The 23,613-nt window shown below is 31.2% G+C and overlaps 1 protein-coding gene across 2 annotated transcripts in view; it reads left to right on the forward strand.

Annotated features, from left to right (window-relative positions):
• The window catches only part of CDYL (chromodomain Y like), a 159,090-nt gene that overhangs the window by 130,420 nt on the left and 5,057 nt on the right, over window positions 1–23,613 (forward strand). For both annotated transcript variants that reach the window (XM_074270851.1, XM_074270843.1), the window contains 3 exons: window positions 10,864–11,120; window positions 12,562–12,734; window positions 18,408–18,618. In XM_074270851.1, the coding sequence (XP_074126952.1) occupies window positions 10,864–11,120; window positions 12,562–12,734; window positions 18,408–18,618 (641 nt within the window). The remainder of the gene's footprint in view (window positions 1–10,863; window positions 11,121–12,561; window positions 12,735–18,407; window positions 18,619–23,613) is intronic.

Below are 23,613 nucleotides of genomic sequence, written 5' to 3' on the forward strand. Positions count from 1 at the left end.
CTAGTCAATCTGACAGGTGTGTAGTAGTATCTCAGAGTTGTCTTAATTTGTATTTCTCTGATTAATAATGACTTGGAGCATCTTTTCATATGGCTAGAAATAGTTTCAATTTCTTCACCTGAGAATTGTCTTTTCATATCCTTTGACCATTTATTAATTTGTGAATGGCTTGATTTCTTATACATTAGAGTCAATTCTCTATATATTTTGAAAATGAGGCCTTTATTGGAACCTTTGACTATTTTCCCAGTTTATTGCTTCCCTTCTAATCTTATCTGCATTAGTTTTGTTTGTACAAAAACTTTTCAATTTAATATAATCAAAGTTTTCTACTTTGTGATCAATAATGATCTCTAGTTCTTCTTTGGACATAAATTCATTCCTTTTCCACAGGTCTGAGAGGTAAACTATCCTATGTTCCTCTAATTTATTTATACTCTCATTTTTTTATGCCATAAACTCATTTTGACCTGATTTTGGTGTATGGTGTTAAGTGTTGGTCAATGCCTAGTTTCTGCCATATTAATTTCCAATTTTTCCAGCAATTTTTGTCAAACATTTATAAACAGCCTTGTAACCTAAAAGAAAGGATAACAACATAAGGAGTAACAGAGTGTCTGGAGGTAAAGAAATTTTTTAAAATACAGATAGTTACAAATGACAATGGCATTTAATTCTTTAGAAGAAACAATGATGAGGATTATTTAAGAAACTCTCTGATAGTGTGAGCAAAAAAAAAGAAAAAGAAAAACAGTCAATAATACTACAAAAAAAATAACATTTTTTAAAAGACAGAAAAAGAAAATCATGAAGTTGAAAAATACAGAAGAAAATATAAGATACACAATATTAGAAACATATGAGAAACAAGCTCTAAAGAACAAATTTGTGTACCATCTTTCCATGGAATCATGGACTAATACTGCCCGCATCTTTTAGAACCAGAGACTCTCAAAAATATGACAGCTAACATCCAGAACTTCTAGTTAAGGCAATATAATACTCCAAATAATCAAAGAATTTAATTTGTAAACCAGGAAAGTATATTTGGCATCACACAAAGTTTGGTGGCTGCTGTTTTCAAGAAATGATCTTCAAATACAAGATTTTAAAACTTATGATAAAGCCTTATTATCCATTCCAATGGATCAAAGAGAAGAAGATTGGCTTTTAACGAATTAGAGCATATCCAGATATTCCTGATTGAAAAACTTGAGTGGACACTTTGAAATGAAACATAAAAGAAAAAATATATAAAAAAGGTACCACAGTGTGATCATTTGGAAAGGTAGAAGAATTGATTACATGTTAAATAGGGATTACTGTGACAGGTATACTCTTAGATCCTTAAATTCTTCGTAACATAAAATTAATCATAATATCATAAGATCAAATAAGTTAGATCTTCTAAAAGTAGTTTTATTCATTTGTTTTAATTTATTATTTTAATTCTTAGGAAAAGGAAAGGAAAGCTTAAGATGTTTTTATTGGGGAAGAAGCATGAATTTATATATTAGAGATGAAGAATATACATACATGGAGGAAAGTAAGGGGAAAAATAGATTTTTTGAGCATGATTTTCTTTTGAACTGGGTGTAAAAATGTAAAACACATTCATATAAGTATTCAAGTATATGCATATACTATACTGATCTTATATATTTAACACCAAGGAAAAAGGGATTAAAAAGAAGGAAGGGAGAGAGGTGACCATCCCTTCATAGAGTTAATGTAGAGATCAGATTAAAATTAAAGCACAAAAAACTGTTTACATTATTAATAATGTCACATTACGTATAGATCCTAGCTGTTAGACAAAAATATCTCCTACTATTTTTCATTGTAAAAAAAAAAAAGGAGAGAGAGAGGAAGAACTAGAGAAGTATGGTCAAGAAAAATGTGCCATTACCAATTATAGGGTGAGCTTTCTTATACAATAGAAGTAGATAATTACAAGAAATATATTTTAAAATAAAAATTTATATCGTTAAAAATAAAACCTTAAAATGACATACTTCAGGTGATTTCATAAAAGCAATTCAATAAATCATTATTTTAGACATAGTTAATAGAAAAATAAATACAATAACATAAACAGGCAGATGCCATTATGATTAAAAATAGTATAGATAATGAATCACTATCAATACTTTCTATACAGCAAACCAAACAATTCACATTGAATTTAAGTATTTTTAAAAACAAACATTTAAATGAAGGAGAAAATTGAGGTACTGGACAAAGCCTATTCTGCTTCAGTCAAACTCTAAAATGAAGGGGGAAAGAAAATGATTTTGGACAAATCTGAAGTAAATAGAAATAAAATTTGTATGAGGCTATCAATATCATTACCTCATATAACATCTAAATAACATCTAAAATTAAATTGTAGGATGCAAATAGCAAAATTATAGTAGTCAGAGCCTTTAATATATCCCTTTCAGAATTAGAGAAATCTAAAAAACACACACACATATACATACAGTGTAAATTAAATATCTTAAAAGATCTTTAGAATAGTACTAAATTGAAAAACAATGCCATAACATAAAAATGTATGCTATATTGTGGATCAATGAACAGAAAATTTTTTTATCAAATTTATTAAAAATAGCACATTGAAATGCATATTATGCAACTAAAGCAATTTTTAGAGGAAATTTCACATTTCAATATGCTTTCATCAACAACAGAGGGGTGGATAAAGCCAAATCTGACTCTTATTGAGCATGTTTCTGTCCTGCTTCTGTTGTAGTATCATTGTCGTAGAAAAAGATGGCATGGTAGAAAGATGGACTGCAGTTTCAGATCCAGTCCTGTCATTAACTGTGTGACCCTTGGCAAGTCCCTTGACCCTGTTTGCGCATCTGTAAAATGAATTGGAAAGAGCTATGGCAAACCCATTACTTTTGCCAAGAAGACCCCAATTGGGGTTACAAAGAGGCAGACAGATGAAACAATTGAACAATTTAGAGTATTCTTTACTTATACGAATAATAAATTCAATGTCATATCATTAAAGCTAAATCATCATCCTTGGAAGTAATATTAAAAATAAATCAAAAGTTGAGTGGTTTAGTCTTCCTATCTTTCATTATCATTTTATCTATTCTTAAAAAAAAAAAAAAATAGGCCTGATGCTTTTTTTTTTCCAGCAGAACTTTTTGTTAGTATTGATCATCAGCTTCATTTAATTATAGCCTTTATTTATTTTAACATCTTTTTACATAATCCCTCTAAATTTTTGGTTTTAACTTTAACTCTAAGATACGGAGGCCTTTGCCATTTACTATGTGTCTTTAAAAAAACAAAATCCCATAAGTTGCCTTTTTTCCCTCATTACTATTTTTCCTCATTGAAATCTTTTCTTCAGTTAAGTTACCAAAATTGATTCCCATTTGCCTGTTCTCTATCTTATTATCTTATGCTTATGTTTTGTTTTTGTGGGAATGGGGGGAGGAGTTTGTCAAAAGAGTTTCCCAGAACTTTATTTTGATTTCTGAAATGTAAAACTGAGAAAATTTTCAAAAATTTGAGCCTAATTATTTGCTTTAAGCATCACATTACATAATGTTCTATTGTCTCATTTCATGGCACTCTAAAGATTATTAAAATTAAATTATTTTTTAATACTAAAGGAAATGAAATGTTTTTAAAATTCTGTTCTGGATACTACATTTTCAGAAGGAATTTTTAATGTATGAAACATGTTTTTTAAAAAATAATATTAAAGGAATTGGAAAAGAGGAAGTTTGATCACTGTTCTCAATAACTTCTGTCTAATACAAAAAAGAATATATTTAAATAAACACATTCCTAAAACAGAAGAATTAGAAGAAATAAGTCACTGCTCAGAATTGAAGTGAATAAGAAACAATTTTTAAAAACCAAATTTAATTAGCTGCAACAGAACCTGTCCTATGAAATTTAGATCTTTCATAGTTTCTTGATAAGGTTGCCTCCAAAATCCTAAAAGTGTAGTCTTTATACTTTAGATAATACAAGCAACAGAATAATGGTTTCATGCCTCTATGTCTAGAAAAAATTATTTTGCTTTCCCTCTACCCACTCCCACTTTCCACCCTACCCCACCCCATTCTTTTGTGGAAAAGTATTCTAGACTGTTTAACATATTTTTATACTGAAAATTGTGAATACAAATAATTATGACCATGATTATCTATACTATTCATTAAGGTGATCATTTCATTTTACTTTGTAAAATGGTATACTATGAGTACACCCAGCAACCCAAATTTACTTTTCTTCTGGGAAAGGATGAGCTAAAAAAATGTATTTTGACTTAGAAGGTATGTTTCTCATTTCAAATAAACAAAATGACATTTTGTTTTATTGACAAGTCAAGTTCTGTCATACTGATCACCCTAGGATAAACTTAATAAAATAAGTTCTTACTCAAATTTTTCACCCTCTTGTTATCCCTTTAAGTAAGGCTCTCTTTCAAAATTAGCACTGTAATATATATTGCTCCAAAGACTTGAACTAAAACTACTGAGATCAAAGATTTTATTTTAGGATCCTCCATTCATCCTTCACAAGTAACTCATTATATTGTGGTGGTAGAAAAACTAGGATAAAAGTTTTACAAAGAAAAAAAGTTACAAAAGTTGTAGAAATAGACTTTAACTTGTGAAGATTAGTCTATTTGAGAAGCTGAAGTGAAGAAGTGAACCAATAAACTTGATCTCTAAATGACTATAGGCAGTGATAACTCTGAAAACAAATAAACAAAATTTAATAGCCTGCTGTGTACTACTTCTTTCTGCTTCTGGAGTAAAAATAGTAGGGAAGAAGGTCAGTAAGGGGCAAGGATGTGCTAAATCACACAGTTTTAAAACTATAAATATTCATTTGTTGATAATCTAAATTTGAAATCTACCATTTTACTGATATTTGACATTTTTAGTTTAAATTAAAGTAGAAGTTCTTTTCAGGACAGTGAAAGAGTCACTATAATTGTTTTTATTATTTTCAAAAGAAAAGTTTTATGTATAACATGGCTATCTTATTAACATCATTCTGAAGGTAATTTAATTTTGTACAGAAAATCAGGAATTCAGTAAATTTCTCTAAATTAAACCAACATAACCTTTAACGCTAAGTAACTTTAGCCTGCTTCAAGCAAAACATAGTGTGTGTGTTTTTTTTTTTTTGTTTTGTTTTTTGTTTTTTGTTTTTTGGGGGCTGGGGTTAAGTGACTTGCCCAGGGTCACACAGCTAGGAAGTGTTAAGTGTCTGAGGCTAGATTTGAACTCGCGTCCTCCTGAATTCAAGGCTGGTGCCCTATCCACTGCACCACCTAGCTGCCCCTGCAAAACAATGTGTAATTTACAAACAAAAGAAACCAAAGGTTCGTAGAATACACAAAAAGCTCATACTTATATATTATGGACAGAATTGGGACAAGTCTAAGAATAGATACTGTATGACATCACACACAAAAAATGAAACTGATACCTGAATAGTCAAGAAGTGGTTGTTGATGTAGGGAATCATTTCAGAAAGAATGCACAATTGAGGCCATTCAATCATTTTACCATCACCTTTTGAAAAAGTTTAATTGGTGTGCTTTATTTTTACATTACACACATTTGAATTATATTCTCATTTTATGAGAAATTTCTTTGAATCGAGTAAGAGGTAAGCAAAATTAATAACAATTTCCTTATCGGAAAATGCATGCATGTAGTATTCTAGATCTATTATAGAATACCTTACAAATCTATTTTTTTTCTCATCATCCCCCACTGATTTCCTTTACTAAATATGCATGGCAAAACATTTTCATATTACCCTTATGCAAATAATTTTTGAAAATATGTACATCTCATTTTGCACCTTAAATCATCAACTTTATATAAAGGACATCATGTTTTGTCATGGTCCCCTGGCGCAATCCATGGTCATTGAAGTAATAATCATCTTAGGAAGATTTTGAAGATCACCTGGCAAGGTGAGAAAATAGACCTTTCTTGAACTATACTGCCAAGCATTCAAACTCTATTGCAGAGAGCACACCTCTGTTGAACTGGCCACATTGTTCAAATGCCAAATATATTTACCTAAATTTTATGGAGAACTCACAGCTGGCACGTGTTCATGTGGTGATCATAAAAAGCAATTTGAGAACACCCTCACGGTCTCTCTTAAGAATTTTAGAATTAAGTTGTTACATGATAAACAGTGGCACAGGACTGTCCACCATGTTGTGCCCTCCTCAGAGAAAGTGCTGTGGTCTGTGAACAAGATAGAATTGAATTAGCTCAGAAGAAATATAGGATACAGTTAGAGAATCCACCCTTAATGTCCATATGGACTATTTTGTGTAGGACCTGTGGCAGAGCATTCCCAGCTTGTATTATCAGCCACAATCAGATAAACTGTAACTAGACCTTTCCAAGTCTACTTAGAAATGGAAAAGATTGGTCAGATTTCCATGAAGAAATCTCTACCAAAGGAGTGGAGATTATCATCTCTACTAGAAATGTTACTTTTTTAAAAATGACAGAAAAAACATTTCCATGCATGCACGTGGAAGGTTATTGTTGGAATTAAGAATAAATTAAGAAATCAGTTCTTAAGATATATGAAAATAGCTATACTAAGCACTTGAAAAGTATTTTTCACAATCAAGAATAAACTGAGCCAACATGGCATATATAATTATCTCTACCCAATCTTTGTATGAATTATGTATACCTGATAAAAACACTTTTTTTAAAAAAGGTATGAGGAAAGGTTAGACAAATTTTTATAAGCCTTTTTCTAGAAAACAACAAATTTTTAAATTCCTTTTCTACAGATGAGAAATCAGAAATTTATAAAAACCAGTTATCTCATATGGTCAATCAGCTATGGTCAGAGCCGGTATCCAAATCCAAGTTTCTTTATACTCAAGTTTGATACTGTATATTAGCTAAGTCTCCCAGTGCTTGCAAAAGCATTTCATACAACTGTCCACAATAGTCATAGGCATCACAAGGGGAAAAAAAAGTATATATTCTCAGTTGGTTCTATAATCTTAAGGCATGTTGTCAACATTGCAGAATGTCCCTTTCATTTAGTTCCTTCATCCTTCTTTTGTCCACATTCTTTTTTGTACATTAGCTACAGATAATTCTATTCAAGTTGCTGGGATCTTTTCTCACATTATCTTAATATTACAAGCATATCAGAATATATGGATCCATGGGTTATTTCTCACCGTCTTTATGTAAATAATGCATGTTTTTTTTTTAACATTCTTTAGTTTTCATAATTATTATGTTATACCTTATTTATGTTCTTTATGTGTTTCTCCATTACTTTCAGTCATAAGTTATTTTTTATTCTTGTAAAAAGATTTTAATATCATGATTTGCAGCCATACAGAAATACAGATATAAGTATTTTTTTTTTTAAAAATAAGCCTTTTTTTTTCCCCCCAGATTGCAATTGATGTAATTAAAGGAGCTTTATAGTGTCATGGATGCACTCTAGTCTACTGTCCTTTTTTTTTTTTTTTTTTTTTTTTTTAATGCTGATTTCCATTCATTCATTTGAAGTATCTGTTTAAGAAATGTGTATTAATGGATGACTTTCTATAGATTTTCCATCCAAACAAATGGCATAATATGTAGAAATGGCATTATGTGTATGATTAGGCATAGTTATCTTGAGTTCTCATTCAAGAAGTTCTACAATATTAAGGGCTTAAAATAACAGCCCAAGTGCCCTCCACAAACAGGAAATTCTGTAGGTGCTCATTATTTATAGAGAGTCCCATTTTGGCTGGTCTCTGCCCTTGATTGCCTCCAATAACAGTGGCAAATAGCCAGTCAGCATACGTCTCTCAGTTTTATGTCTTTCCTGATAATAATGATCCTCTTGTCATTAAACATCAATTTTTTAGGCATATAAGAATCACATAAGATTCTTAAGAATATATGATAAATAATTTTATTCAGTTCTCTGATTATAAATATTATAAAGGACATTAAAAAGAACCATATTCTTATCTATGATACATGCTGATATCAAAAAAATTGGACACAGTGGCATATATTTTTGTTATAAATGACAGTAAATTGTAGCATAATCCTAATAAAGAATTTAGAATTAGAAATTATCAGGCTAATTTATACAGGTCAGTGATTAACAACACAAGAACACAGTTGCATAATTGGAAGAGAGTTCATTGGTTTATCCATCATATGTTATAGATGGTAGCAAATATTATTTTGGAGGGAGTGGCTTGTGTAAGGAAATATTTTGTGGCAGCTTCTGTAGAATATGAGTAGAGGAATTCTGTATTACAATCACTGGGGATTTATTTTACTTTACCAAAAGCTTTGCGCACGCGTGTGTGTGTGTGTGTGTGTGTGTGTGTGTGTGTGTGTGTGTGTGTGTGTGTGTGTGTGTGTGTGTGTTGTGTTTTAATGAGGAGATAGAAGGAAAAAAAAACCTTTTTCTTCGATGAAAAAAACAATTTAATTTTTTTTTTAAAATGAAGATCTTGGAGAGCATACTAAAAAGGTCCTATCATAAAAATTAGGAATTCTTCCAAGTCTGTTACTAAGAAGAGGTTTCTTAATAGGTACGAAAGACTATAAACAACTAGATTATATAAAATGTAAATCCTTTGCTATTGGCAAAAATGCTTGTAGAAAGGAACCTTATTGGGACAAGGAGAGGGGAGGGAGAGAAAAGAGTTCTTAAAACTTCTCTAAATTCAACTCAAAACTTCTCAATTCAGTAAAATTTGAAATCCAAAGAGGCCAAATGACATAATAGATTGGTAGCTGGTATGACACTGATGAAGCCAGTATAAGCATCTCCCTACGTTTCAGAATAGATACCCAGTTGTATAAATAAAAGGAGTTTACTTACCCATGAGTTTCTTGTACTAATGAAATATCAAATATAATGCCTATTATCCAAATAGAAAAAAGATCAAAATTAAGATGAAGAGCAATTATAAATAAATATTCCAAAGACAAAATTTTCAGAGGAAATACCAAATGATGGGGGTATGGATATGTGGGAGTAGGAGAGGGAATCCTTCAAATCTCTGATGATAGGTAGGTAGGTAGGTAGGTAGGTAGATAGATAGATAGATAGATAGATAGATAGATAGATAGATAATAGATAACTTGTAAGTTTAGCAATTCTTTTACCTCACTGCAAATTCACAAAGATGACATCATAATTTCTTATAGGAAAATGAGGTCAAAGGAAAATGAGTGTCCCTCAATTTGGGGCACAGTTAAATAATTTGTGATGTATCAATTTAATAAAATTTTTGTATTACAAGTAATATTAAATTAAGAGAAATATCAGAAGACTAAATTATTATAGGCTAAAAAAACAAGCAAGGGAACAATGACTATTATAATATAAATAAAATAAATCTATATCATGAGTAAGAGACATTTCATCAAGTTCATTGCAATAAATTTTTTATTCCAAAGAATAATAAATGGTAACTTAGTTCCTTCTGTTAGTGAGGAAGCTGAGTGACGACTATAGCTGTACAGTTTTGCATTTGTTGTCTGACTTGTTTGCTGGTCATTTATTTTTAGTTATTTATCTTTATTAGGAAGGATATCTTAAGTGGAGAATGGAAGTAAATTATGGGATAATAAACAAGGGAGAAAACAAAGGGGGGAGGGGGACAAATTTCTTTAGTTCCTTAAAATAACCTTGTGACATAGACATTATAAATCAGGATTTCTTAAACTTTTTCTTCTTGCGACCCCTTTTCAGCAGAGAAATTTTTATATAGCCTAGTCTTGAATCCTATCTGAGATCTTTTTGGCAATATGTGTGTACACACAGTGCAAAGTATGCAATATTGTGAATTAGAACCAAGGCTGTAGTGACATCATGACATTGAACATAAGCAGATGCTGCCAGAAACACATTGGATTCATCGTGCATTTGATTTTTAATAAATTTTGATCTTGGAATCAGAAACATTTTACTGTTGCCAAATTTTCCATGACCCCACATGGGATCACAACTCTCAGTTTAAAAAGTTTTATTATAGGGCAGCTAGGTGGTACAGGGGATAGAGTACCAGCCCTGAAGTCAGGAAGACCTAAGTTCAAATCTGGCCTCAGATACTTAACACTGCCTAGCTATGTGACTCTGGGCAAGTCACTTAACCCGAATTGCCTCAGGGGAGAGAGAGAGAGGAGGAGAGGAGTGGGCGCTTTGTTATATTGTCCACTTTTTTTCAGATGATGGAATAGATTGATGGAGATTTTGATTCACCTAACCCAAAAGTATTATAGCTAATTATTGTTACAAGCATGTTTTTAAAATATAGTGGCACACTTGTGGATTACAATGTCTTGAAAATTATTGAGCTCATCCATAAGCATTTTTTATTAGGGTTTAGAAAATATTTTTGGTTTAGGAAAAGATCAGATTAGTCTGATCAAGGACCATTTCAACTGTTCAGTTATTTGAAAGTGTTTCTTAGTTAAGTATAATATTTCTTCCCCTTTGTTACTTGTCATAATTGGGATGGTTTACCTTCAGAAGTCCCTTTCCTTTTTAACTTAGAAATCAATTTTTTTATTATTCTTTTTTATTTTTATGCAAATGTATTTCCTTATTTATTTTAATAAAAGGAAAATAATGAATTGAATTTCTTTTTGTTTTATGTATTCTAGACCTTTACTATGTTTTGTAGGAAAGATAGGTCTTAAATATTGAAACAGATTTTAAATAATTGTTTTAATTTTTAAAAATGTTTTCTACTTAGAATATTTCCTTTTTTCTATTGAGCTTTTAAAAGTATATATTTCCAAATCAGACAAGAATCTTAAATGTTGCATGTCATTGAATACTTTGCAGGTACCTCTGCCCTTATGGATACATTAGCAGCCAACGGAACAACCAACATACAAACATCTGTTACAGCAGTGACAGCCAGTAAAAGGAGGTTTATTGACGACAGAAGAGACCAGCCTTTTGACAAAAGGCTGCGTTTTAGTGTAAGACAAACTGAAAGTGCTTACAGATACAGAGACATTGTGGTTAGAAAGCAGGATGGCTTCACCCATATCTTATTATCAACAAAATCATCAGAAAATAATTCATTAAACCCAGAGGTGAGTTTTCAATTCTTGAGGTCTAATTTTTCAATCTATTATCCAACACCTTCTTCTCTTACATCTTTGTCCTTCTGAGTCATTTCATCTAAGGGTAGGCAGCAAGGATGAAGTAGTAAGTTTTTTTCATTACTTTTCTATCTTACTCAGGTTTATTTGTGGGATGTATGGAAGGTGTTAAAATACATGAATTTTTGAGATCATTTATCATGTCTTAGTTATCCAATATTTGGACTTGGTATTGTTTAAAACGGCTTTTAGCTATCATAGCTGCACTTCCTTCTGTGATGTTCAGGTGCAGAACTTCAACAAGATGATTAAAGCTGACCCTTCCTACAAGCTAAATTTAACAAAGATTTGAAAAGATAAAAAGTTCATATGTACAGTAGCTTATACCTTTGGCCCCTCAACTCTGCAGTGAGCAAAGGGAGACATTTTCTTCTCTCTGCACTGGAACCAACTTACTTTTAATTTATTTTTCCTTCATTTAAATTATTTTAGACATGTTTTCTGGTTCTATTTCATTTTCAATTTATATAAATTTTTCCCTCTCCTGAATTCATTTTCATCCTTCTCAATTCCAACTCAATAAATTAACAAACATAATTTGTTTAGAGTTCTTCTAATGATATTACTTATTTTGTTGCTAGTTATTTTAGTACAAAAAAGCTACAATGAGCATTTTTTGTGTATATGGGACCTTTCTGTTCCTGAGCTCCTTTTAGTATATGTGCCTCTTTGTAGGATTTCTGGGTCAAAAACTATAAATAATCCCCATTCTGTCTTTCATCCTTAGGGAATTTTATTGCTTCACTGTTTACTTCATGATAGATACTTGTTAAAGCATTTTTAAATAGTTTTCTGCCTTTCTAAAATTAAACTCCTAAGATAATGAAATTATACTAAATAATTGAATTATTTTGATTCATATCCTGTTTGGTGATTTCATTGAATAGAACTAAAATTGCTTCTGTGCACTGGTTGCATATGCCACCTGCTGACCAAAATATAGAAATGCCAAATGAATATTAAAAACACATCATCAGCTAAGAGTCATCCTGAATAATCAGTATACTACTGCTTTGCTTTGTGATTTTTGAGGATTTATATTTCTGACTTTTTTTTTGTGAACATAATTTGACATTTCCCATCACTGTATGGAAAATGAGAAATTTAGAATTATTTAAAAACCCATTTTTAAAAATCTGTATATTTTATAAAAGCATGTATAGGAAGTAAAGAAAACTCACTCCCTCTGAATTCTATAAACTTTTAAAAAAATGTTTCTCTAATTTAAAATGTTATCCCAAGTTTTTATGTGTATTGACATTTGCAATTATTTTGTTAATTCTACCTTTTCATCATAATTTTAAAGATCCTTTATTGCTTCTACTAAGGAGACCTATGTTTGATTTCAAGTTTTACTTGACTCTCTTAAAAGGTAATGAAGGAAGTCCAGAGCGCACTGAATACAGCTGCTGCTGATGACAGTAAGCTTGTGCTCCTTAGTGCAGTTGGAAGTGTCTTCTGCTGTGGTCTTGATTTTATTTATTTCATTCGGCGTTTAACAGATGATAGAAAAAGAGAAAGCACTAAGATGGCTGAAGCTATCAGGTATGTTGTAATAAGCTGTTTTTTCCTGTAATATGTGTTCAGTTCAAAAACAAGCCTTATATATAAAATATGTTACAATTTGTTGCTATCTCTTTATATATGAACATACTTGGTAGTCAGAGTAATTTAATTGGCAGGATTATTGATTTCACTAACATAGTTGAGATACTTATCCATACAGCTGATGTTCCTACAGAGTCTGTGATCCTGAGAAAGTGCCCACCTTCAAGAATAACTTATACTCAAGCGTATACAACTTATTTCTCAAAGCTAAGTGAGCAAAAAACTCCTTTTGGAATTGAAAAACTCACTGGGCTCCCTTCGCAGCTCTTGTCATTTCCTTTGTAGTTTTAAGCAAGTCATTTACTCTCTAAATCTGAATTTTCTCATGTCAAGTGAAGGTCCTTCTAAACAGAGTTCCTTTCTGTCTCTGAAATGTATAAATTTATGTACAGAACACAGAACAATGTTCTCACAAAAAGCTATCTTTGTTGACGGAATGGATTTTTTTTCTTTTTTTTTATACATAAATATAAAAAGTTGCTATTAGGTTCTATAGAAATATTTCCTTAACTCCTATAGCCCCTGTACTCTTCCCATAAAAAATTAAAATTACATACTCTGTATTTGCTTTATTATTAGAGTATATACTTTTCAAAACCAACTTAATCACGGTGATTTTGATAGATCATGGATTCATCTATTTTGCAAATCATTTATTGTAATAAATAATTTTGAAGAGCAAATAGACCAACACATTGAGTTCCCCCTCCCTAACCCTGGAGCTGCTATTTTGAATATTTGGTATCAATAAAAGATTCTGGAGTATAGCAGGATTTCTGTAAATTACCTAGAACGTTCCTTTTAAAGGAACTACCAAATAATTCTTGGTTTTCGTTTTCCTAGAACCATATAATGATAAAACTTTTCCACAAACTATTGATTTCAAAAACTTAACATTTTATGTATATTATTTTATATTGATCACATATACTCTAGAAAATAATATTGAAAATCAGAGATGACAAATTAATTTCAGTCATTATCTAAGAAACTTAGTATTTTTCTACTCGAATTACATTCTAAGACCAAGTAATTCTCAGTACTGATTTTTTTTCTTTTTATCTTTAGCACATAGCATTAAAATATATATATATATTTATTTATTTATTTTCCCCCCCCATTACATGTTAAACTTTTTTTTTTTTTTAAAGTTGTAACAGAAGACAGACCCAAAGGGAGGGAAAGCATTTAAAAAAGAAAAAATGAAATGAAAAACATTGCTTTATACTGCATTCAAATTCCATCAGTTCTTTATGTAGCAATATATATAGCATTTTTTATCATGAATCCTTTGAAGTTGTTTTGTGTCATTGTATTGCTGAGAATAGCTAAGTCTTTCACAGTTGATCATCATATAGTATTGGTATAACCACGTACAATATTCTCTTGGTTCTACCCACTTCACTTTGCTTCAGTTCATATATATATGTCTTTCCTGATTTTGTTGAAATCTAGCTTGCTCAATATTTCTTTTAGTACAATAATATTCCATTATAATAAAAGACCACAACATGTTTAGCCATTCCCCAAGTGATGGACATCCCTTCAATTTCCAATTTGTTGCCACTACAAAACATGTTTTTTTTCCCCTTTTTTATGATCTCTTTGGCTTATCTACGTAGTAGTAGTATTGCTGGATCAATAGTCCTTAGTCATAATTCCAAATTGCTCTGCAGAATGGGTGGTTCAGTTCACTGATCTAGCAGTGATGTATTACTATTTCAATTTGCCTACATCCCTTCCAACATTTGTCATTTTCCTTTTCTGTTATATTAGTCAAACTGACAGGTATGAAGTAGTACCTCAGAATTATTTTAAAAGAATTAATTTAAGAGCCTCTTTTCACATGATGACCTTAGATGGCTTTGATTTCTTCATCTGAAAACTGCCTTTTCATATCCTTTGATCACATATCAGTTGGCATGACTTATATTATAAATTTGAAAGCATATAGCATTTTACTTAAACTGACGCTAGATTTGAAAGAGTTTAGTCCATTTTTTTTTCTGGTTATAGTCAATATAAGAATTTTTGTTACAGCCTGTATTTTCTGCCGTTTTCCTCCTTGAAAAATTAAAGGCTTAGGATTTAAGGTTCCATATACCTTTTCTGATAACATTACAGGTCATGCATGAAACTGTGTTCTTTTCCCTTTTTTTTAAACTTGGACTCATCCCAGTCCCCCCTCTTCTTGGTTTTACTTCCTAGTTGCAGCCCTCTCCATCATACTGATTTGCTATTGGTAATCTTAAAAAACAAGGAAGAGAGGGTTAAATATGAACCTCTGGTTGACAAAAAGACTTCTGCACCAGAACAAATCTGTCCATGTTTTTGTAGACTCATGTTTTTGGGTTTGGGAGGGTGTTTTTGTTTTGTTTTGCAAAACTAGACTGCCTATTTTAATAAATTTAATGAACTAAAATTTTTTAATGGACTTCTGTCTGATCAGATTTTTTTTTTTGCTTCTGTTTAAATCTTAGAAACAGTAATCAGTTACGCTAGACTCACTTGACCTTTCAGCTTGTTCATTTGCATTTAAATTAATTTTATAGTGTAGTGTTAGATTATAAACACCTAAAGAGGACTGCTATGCTATGCTACTTTGTTACTTTCATAGGCAAACATTAGATTTTCATATGATTACATATTTCTTGAATAGTTAATGCAGTATCTTTTTTAAATCACTTAACTTTTTTTTAATGGAAGCTATGAAATATTAAATTTTAAATTACATAGTCAAGAGCTTTTTAAAATCTGTAACAATTTGAGCCTTGCGTTTACTTATAAATCTTAGAAGTATTAGAGGAATTGTCATTTACTTTGAAGGGGTTTTTGTGCAGATGGAATACCTTAGAATCAGTGAATTGATATTTAACCTTAGGTGTACTGCCTTTTGCCTAATTTGAGCTTGCATATTTTCAAGTTTCAGAGACTGTATGAAAGTTTGTTTCTGTCTTCATTGTGTCCTCTAAAAGTGTATCTTCTGAGCATGAAAGCAGTAGTTTTGATTATGTTCTCATTCAATTGACATCAACCTCATTTCCTTCCTATTGAGAGGAATAATAAAAAACCTCAAGTACCAGGTTCCCACTTCCCAAGCCTTCTTGCATCCAGCAGCAACCTTCTACTGCCAGACTATTTTGACATGATTAGTTTATGTTAAACTAATTAGATTTCTTTGACCACTATATTTATTTGTACAATCTTATGAACACACATAGATGTGGTTGGGCAGTTGGGTTTTCTGACTAGAAAGAAAGTGTTTCTTCTAGTGTTTAATTATCTTTTCAGAAATAACCACTTGTTTGATAAAACAGAAGTAGAAAGAAATTACCTATAATCTGCCCAGGAAGATTGTTGTTTTTGATAAGAAAATACATGCAATTCCAAGAAATTCCTGTATCATATTAAAATTCAGATATCTCACAAAAGCAAAGTAGCAATCTTTTTGATCCTTTCCTTATGAATAAAAAAAGAAAAATCCTATTCTAATCATTGTCTGAAGATTTCTCTGATGATTTCTCTGATTGCACTACTAATTTTGATACGACCTTTTATCTTACATAGTCTATTATTTTGGCAGTTGCTGCCTCAAGAATACTCAATATCAGAGCATAGGGAATTTATTTCTGTGTGTCATTGACCCATAATCCTCAAGAAGTTTCAGAACAGAGGTAGCTTATTGAAGGTTGTCTACACTTATCTCAAGAATCTGTTTAAAAGATTGTCTGATTCTTTATATAATGTGATCTTTCAAACAATGCCTAAGGCTCTCTCATTTAGGAATTCTTATTGCAGACTCACACATTTAAGTGAGTTTAATCTCATTGTATAAAAAGGTGCTGACTAACTGAGGTAGAAGTAAAATCTAAGGCTGACTGAGGGAACTGTAGAGTAGCTTTGAAAAGAAGCAGTTGGAACTTGAGAGAATTGTGAGATAATAAAATTCAGAGAATGCTTTTCCCCACTTTGTTTTTTCTTACTCAGAATCCTTATGCAATTTATTTATGTATCTTAATTTGAGTGCTTCTGCCTAGTTATAGAATCCAGTGTAAAAAGCACTGTTTCATAATTTAATACAGAACTAAATTGGGCTGAAAAAGAATCTTCTTTATTTAGGATATTTGTACTTCTTTTCTCTATCCTACTATAGATCATACAAAGAAAACCAACTCACTAGATGACTTACAGTTTTACATAACTTCTGTTCATCTGCATTATTATATAATCTCCAACCCAAGTTTGAAAATCGAATTTATGTTGCTGTTATGATGGACAATAAGGGCATAATTGAGTCATGATATATCAAGAGATAAAATTCTACAAGTTTATGTTGATTGAAGTAAATCTATGAATTTTCTCATCCCTTCCTCCCCACCAAAAATAAATAAATAAATAAAGGATGACTGAAATTTTTATTTAGAAAGTAAAATACCAAGTTCATAGTTTCATTGTGTCAGGACTAAAGTTTATGTGAGCTGTGGAAGGATCATATATTTTGAGTTGAGGCTTATAGAGCTTTGATGGTTAGGTTTACTAAAATTCCTTGTAGTTGAAGGAACAAACAAAAGAAAAGTGATTTTTTTTTTCCTATGAAAATCTATTTTGAGGATGCTATATCTCTATTTCCAAATTAGAAGAGAACTGCTGCCTCATTGACTCTCAATACCCAACCCATAAAAGAAAGAAAACATCAGTAGCTGGTAAGGTTTAAAGGCAGCTAGCTAGTTGACCCAGTTAGACGTAGAGCACTGGGCCTGGTCAGTATCCCTGAGTTCAAATTTGGCCTTAGACACTAGGTGTGTGATCCGAGGCACGCTTTTTCCTCAATCCAGGAGAGTTTCTTTGCCAAGACATTATTAACATTCTGTGGTTCACAGCATCAAGAAGAGTAGTATTCAACTAAACAACAGCCTTATTTTAAATCCTAATGCTTCCATGAAGTGTTTATTGACTTCTGGCTTCAATTATGTCCCCTTTCTCCGGACTACTATAGTCTTTAATATGCCACTTTATACTGCACTATTTAGTACAATCTGTATCATACAGTGGTTTGGTGTGGGCTTAAATTAAGTATGGTCTGTGATTTTGTTGTTACCTTTTTAAGAACATCTTAAGTTTTTATAATCTGTATACTATATCATATCTAGAAATGTAACTACATGCACATGGACCCTAAAGAAATATTTCTTGCCACATTTTAAAAAGTCCAAATTAGTACATAATATGCTTCGGCTTCATTTACTTTCATGTTTCTAATGTAAAGTCTGTGTATTTGCTCTTAGGGTTATGGGAGTAAGTATTCGATCTGTCTTTGCCCTAAGCCCCACAAATAGAAAGACTGCCACTGAATATCATTGTCATTTTTGTTTTGCTGTCACAAGTTTTATTTTATATTGTACTTTATAGTTATTGTAAGCATTTTAACATATTAAATAGTGCTATGTCTTAAAAATTTTTAATGAAAGATATTCAGCAATTTCTATTACTCTATTCATAAAATTAATTATCATTATGGTAGGCATTTGTTTCTGAAGACAAAACACTGAATAATCTTTTTTTCTTTTTTTTCCCCTCTCTATCTCCTTTCCACCCCCCCACTTCCTTAAGAAACTTTGTAAATACCTTTATACAGTTTAAGAAGCCCATCATTGTAGCAGTAAATGGCCCTGCCATTGGACTTGGAGCATCCATATTGCCTCTTTGTGATGTAGTTTGGGCTAATGAAAAGGCATGGTTTCAAACACCATATACTACATTTGGGCAGAGTCCAGATGGATGTTCATCACTTATGTTCCCGAAGATAATGGGACTGGCATCTGTGAGTATCTTTATTGTATTACACATTTGGAAATCATAAGAGAATGTTCAGCCAGGTTACCTAATTAAAATATAAAGAATAAAATGTAAGTAAAACATAAAGAATTCTATGAGTTTTATTTGAGCTGTTTAGAAATCATTTTGTGTTCACTATTAGGTTTTGAAGGGGTTTTTTGTTTTTATTGTTTTGTTTTCATAAATAATGTCTTGTATCTGCAATACTTACTATATAGTACATATAACTCTTTGACCCATAGTAAGTACATAATAAATGTTTATTGATTATAGAAATCAAGAATCTTAGCTTACCTTCATATAGGTGAGGTTTGTAAGAGCTTCAGAGCACCTAAGAAAGGAGGGCATTCAAATAGGAAAGAGAGTCTTAAAGAAGTGGCATGTGGAATGCAAAACTGAAGAAATAACAAATAGGCAAGTTTGGCTGCTAGTATTGAGTATGTGATGAGTAGACTGGAGATATCTGAGATTAGCCAATAATAAACTGAACAGTGTCTTATTTGACTTTGAGTAATTAATGGGGATCTACTGAAACTTCTTGAGTAGTAGAGGAGTAAAAATGTCATCACTTACAGAAAAATTGTTTTGTCAGTTGTCGTAAAAATAGGTTAGAGGGAGGTAGAAGTTGAAAACAAGAATTCCCAATCAGTAAAGTATCGTATTTTTCCTTTCAAGAAATGCTGATAGCTTTGAAAGCATGGTTACCATGTAAGTGGAGAGAAGAGGGAAACTTTTACAAGATTTTTAGTTCATTTTCTAGTTCGTACTGTTGCATTTCTTTTGTCAGACTAATATACAAGTTAAATTTTTTTGTCTTCTAATTTGAGAAGCATTTTTTGAATTGACTTTTGTCACATTACTGATTGAACTTGCAGTCTACTAAAAGATTTAGGACTTTCTCACATGAACCACATTTTAACTAGATCTTCTATATAATTCCTGGATAGTTGTTTTTCTTGAACCCAATTACATAATTTGATAGTTATCACCATTCAATTTCATTTCTGTGGTGTGGCTGTGGCTGCTCTCAAAATCTATAACAGCATATTATAATGTCTTGTGAAATTTATAATGCTTGAAAGCAACCTAATAACAGAACTCAATTTCCTGAGGATTAATCTGATCAATAAAACAAAATAAAGTGTGTATTTTATTTATATGTTGGTCCTTTCAATTTTCACACTGATAGAAATGGAAAATTGGGCATATTGATTTGGAGAAATTAGGAATTTGGTCAGGCTCTTCTAGTAAGCAGTTTGGAATTATAAATAAAATGTCACAAAACCATTTATAAAAATGAATAACATACAAAAATGTTTTTAACAACATATCTGTTGTGGCAGTGACTTAGATTAATTTTGTAAGTGCTCTTCAATAAATAATGTTTTTGATCTACTAGTTGTTATAACTTTTTAAAAAGGCTAAAGTTCTGTAGAAAAAGTGATATTTGAAGCTAGTAACTTGATGGTTGATTTGAATAGATTTAGATGGAAGTTGTTAGTAATTATCCTTCATAACAACTACATTTTAATCTTTGGTTATAACCCATGTTAGAATTAGATGAAGATGTGCTTGTACACATCAGACTCTGATATTGTTTTCCTCATTCACAATTAGTTTCATGTCTATTATGATCAATAAATAAACATGGTATATAAATGTAAAATGGAGAAAGGGATAGATTCAGAGATCCTTAGCAAAAGTTCTTGAACTGAAGCAGAATAAAGTGAACAGAATCTGAATAATTTACCCAGGGACTACAATAAAGTTTAAAAAAAAAAAAAAAAAACTTCAGAATTCTGATCATTGTAGTGTGACTAGTTGTGATTGCAGAAGACCAAGTATGAAATACACTCCTACCTCTTTACCTAAGAGACAATGATCAAAAAAGTGAAATAAGTAAAATTTATTTTCAAACATAGTGATTATTTTTATTTGTCTTACTTGACCAGACATTTGTCATAAGGAAAATGGGAGTAGAAAAGAATGTCAGTTAAACAAAAGCTACTCAAAAGAGAACAGGAATAAGTTTAAAGCAAAGACTAGCAGGGAAGTTTGGTTTTACTACTGTTTTAAATTAGACATTTAAAAAAAAAATTAAAATGAACATTCACAACTTTATAGTGCTTTTATTCCCTTCTTGTATGTTCACATGTTCATATTGGTTGATCCTAAATTTCTCAGCATGTGATGCACATACTCACTTGGGTTTTCACTATTGTCCATATATTTTAACTTGTCTCTACGTACTCTAAATTTGTGATCATTTTACATGAAAAGCTTATAATATATTGTTAAATATGTCAGGTTTAAGAGAAGAGAGCCCAAAGCCTATAGAATATTTAGATCACATAATTAAAATTTTTTTATTCTTCCGGGGAAATGGGGGAGGATTTCTCTCTCTCTCTCTCTCTCTCTCTCTCTCTCTCTCTCTCTCTCTCTCTCTCTCTCTCTCTCTCTCTCTCACAAACACACACACACAGTTCTGTGAAATTTATTATCATAATAGACATGAAACTAATTGTGAATAAGGAAAACAATATCAGAGTTTGATGTGTACAAGCACATCTTCATCTAATTCTAATGTGGGTTATAACCAAAGATTAACTAAAATGTAGTTCTTATGAAGGATAATTACTAACAACTTCCATCTAAATCTATTCAAATCAACCATCAAGTTATTAGCTTCAATTATCATTTTTTCCACAGAACTTTAGCCTTTTAAAAAATAGTTATAACAACTAGTAGATCAAAAAGCTTAGAGAGATCCATTTAATCAACTGGCAAATTTACTTCTGGGGACAAGCAGGGTATATTGCCTTATAAAACACTGAAAATTAGTAGAAGTAAAAACAAATTCTGTCGTGGGATCCAACTGAGCCACATCATTTCAGAAACATTCCTTAAATGAATGGCATTGAGAAAAGAACTAATAAAGTAACAATTAAATAAATTTTCTTTTCTATAATATTTCATCATTTCATTAGGAAGCCACTCAATTTGTTCTCTAAATCTTTGTCCCTGATGTACTATATGAAGAACTTTTATTGCTTCTTTAGAAGAATTTGTGAAGAGCAGCTGAGCCTAAGTGAGAGAAAAGGGAATATGGGTCGGGGCAGGGAGGGAAAGAAAGAAAGAGAGAGGAGAGCCACAATATTGAAAATATTTGAAAAAATCATATCTCAGTATTTCAAATAGGAATCAGCAAGAACGAAACTCATAGGGCTCAAAGAAAAAAAATTGAGAAAAAGTAAAGTTACTGACCTACATTTCTAAGTTGTCATTTGATGAAGGGAAAAAATTTCATTAGAATTATCACAGATATCCTTGCATTAACTTCCACAAATATATCTTTGTTGTTTTTTACACTGAAAGACAGTAACACTTTCATAATATCTTTATAGTTATTGATAAAAGTAGACTATTGTACTATTTTTTATTACAAATCTTGATTAAGTAAAACAACTTTAAAAGACTCTTCTTCTCTTGAGTCAGTCATGATAAAATCAGACAGGATTCAGTCAGTCAAACTATGCTAGCATTTATTAAGCACCTACTATGTAATGGGACATTATAGCATATGGAAAAAAAATGCTACCCATAAATACAAAGGAATATTCATATGCTATAAGAAATGATGAATATGATGCATATAGAGAAACATTTAAACATTTACATGGAGATGATGCAAAATGAAATAAGTATAGAAAGTAATCCAGAAAAAACAACCATTGACTATAGCCTAAGTGGAAAGATAATGAAAAATAAAAAGAAATTTTCAAGAACAAATCTGGCTTCAAAAAGAAACTTGAGCTGATATCCCCTGTTTCCTCTTTGCTTCTTTACAGATGTAGAATACGTGCACTTATTTTCAGATTTTATTGATCAATTTTCTTATTTGTTATATGAGCTGATTTTCTGAGAAGGCATAATGGGAGAAATTTTGGTAATATAAATAAACAAAAGATGTAAATTAAAATTATTTTTTAAAAAAAGAAGAATCAATTACTACATAAAGATGATAGAAAGATAGGGGAACTTATGAAATCACTAGTAGGATAGTCTAAAGAAGTAAAAGAAGGTTCAGGAGAAAGCATTGCTGATTGATACCCAGTTTCCAAGTGTTATCTAGACGAAGATCTAGTAAAGAGAAAAGACTATCCGACATATTTCAGAATCCCTACAAAAGCACACTCTCAAAGAAGCCTTTAAGCTATTACATATTCACCTAATTTGTTCATCATTCTCATGCAAGGTGCCTTGCATTAAGTCGAAATTGATTTCTTCTGGACAGAATAAAGCATCCTTCACCTATCTATCTAACCCCCCCCCTCACAAAATTATCCTATTTGGAGATGATATGATCCCAATTACCTTGAGCTCCACAGCATTACAAGGCTGTCTCAGTGAGATGTATGGTGACTCTGAAGGAGAATGGTTTGATAATACATAGACTTAAAACAAAATAAATGGAAAATAGCAACAAGTTTTTGTTTTGTTTTTAAATGATTTATGATTGAAAGTCTTAGTCAGTATTCTTTGGTGACTTTTTAGGGCAATAGAGATGCACATAGTAGGAAACCAGTAGGTTCCAAAATATTTCCAATGATGGACTGTAAGTAAAAAGTATTAATAAAAAATAAATTATATTCCATAAAAGAGATAGAGTACTAATGTAGGAAGTATAGACTATAAACTATTAACAATTGGACAACCCAAATGCAGCACTGATATTTACAGAAAATAAAAAGAAGAAAGTTTCTAGCTGATTAGCTTAGGTTGTCCTCAAAAGATCTCTGGGAGTGCATGGACAGAATCTCACAGGAACAGATAAGTTAAGATTTGTATTCTTGGAAAAGAATACTCATCAATAAATGCATGTATTCATTAATGTATTCAGCCTTGTAGCTACCATTACTGTGAGTCAAGTAGTGTGTTTGTCCACTAAAAATACAAAAAGAAAAAAACAGCCCTTTTCCTC

Source organism: Sminthopsis crassicaudata, chromosome 1 (genome assembly GCF_048593235.1).
Source record: "Sminthopsis crassicaudata isolate SCR6 chromosome 1, ASM4859323v1, whole genome shotgun sequence".
Lineage (NCBI taxonomy): Eukaryota > Metazoa > Chordata > Mammalia > Dasyuromorphia > Dasyuridae > Sminthopsis > Sminthopsis crassicaudata.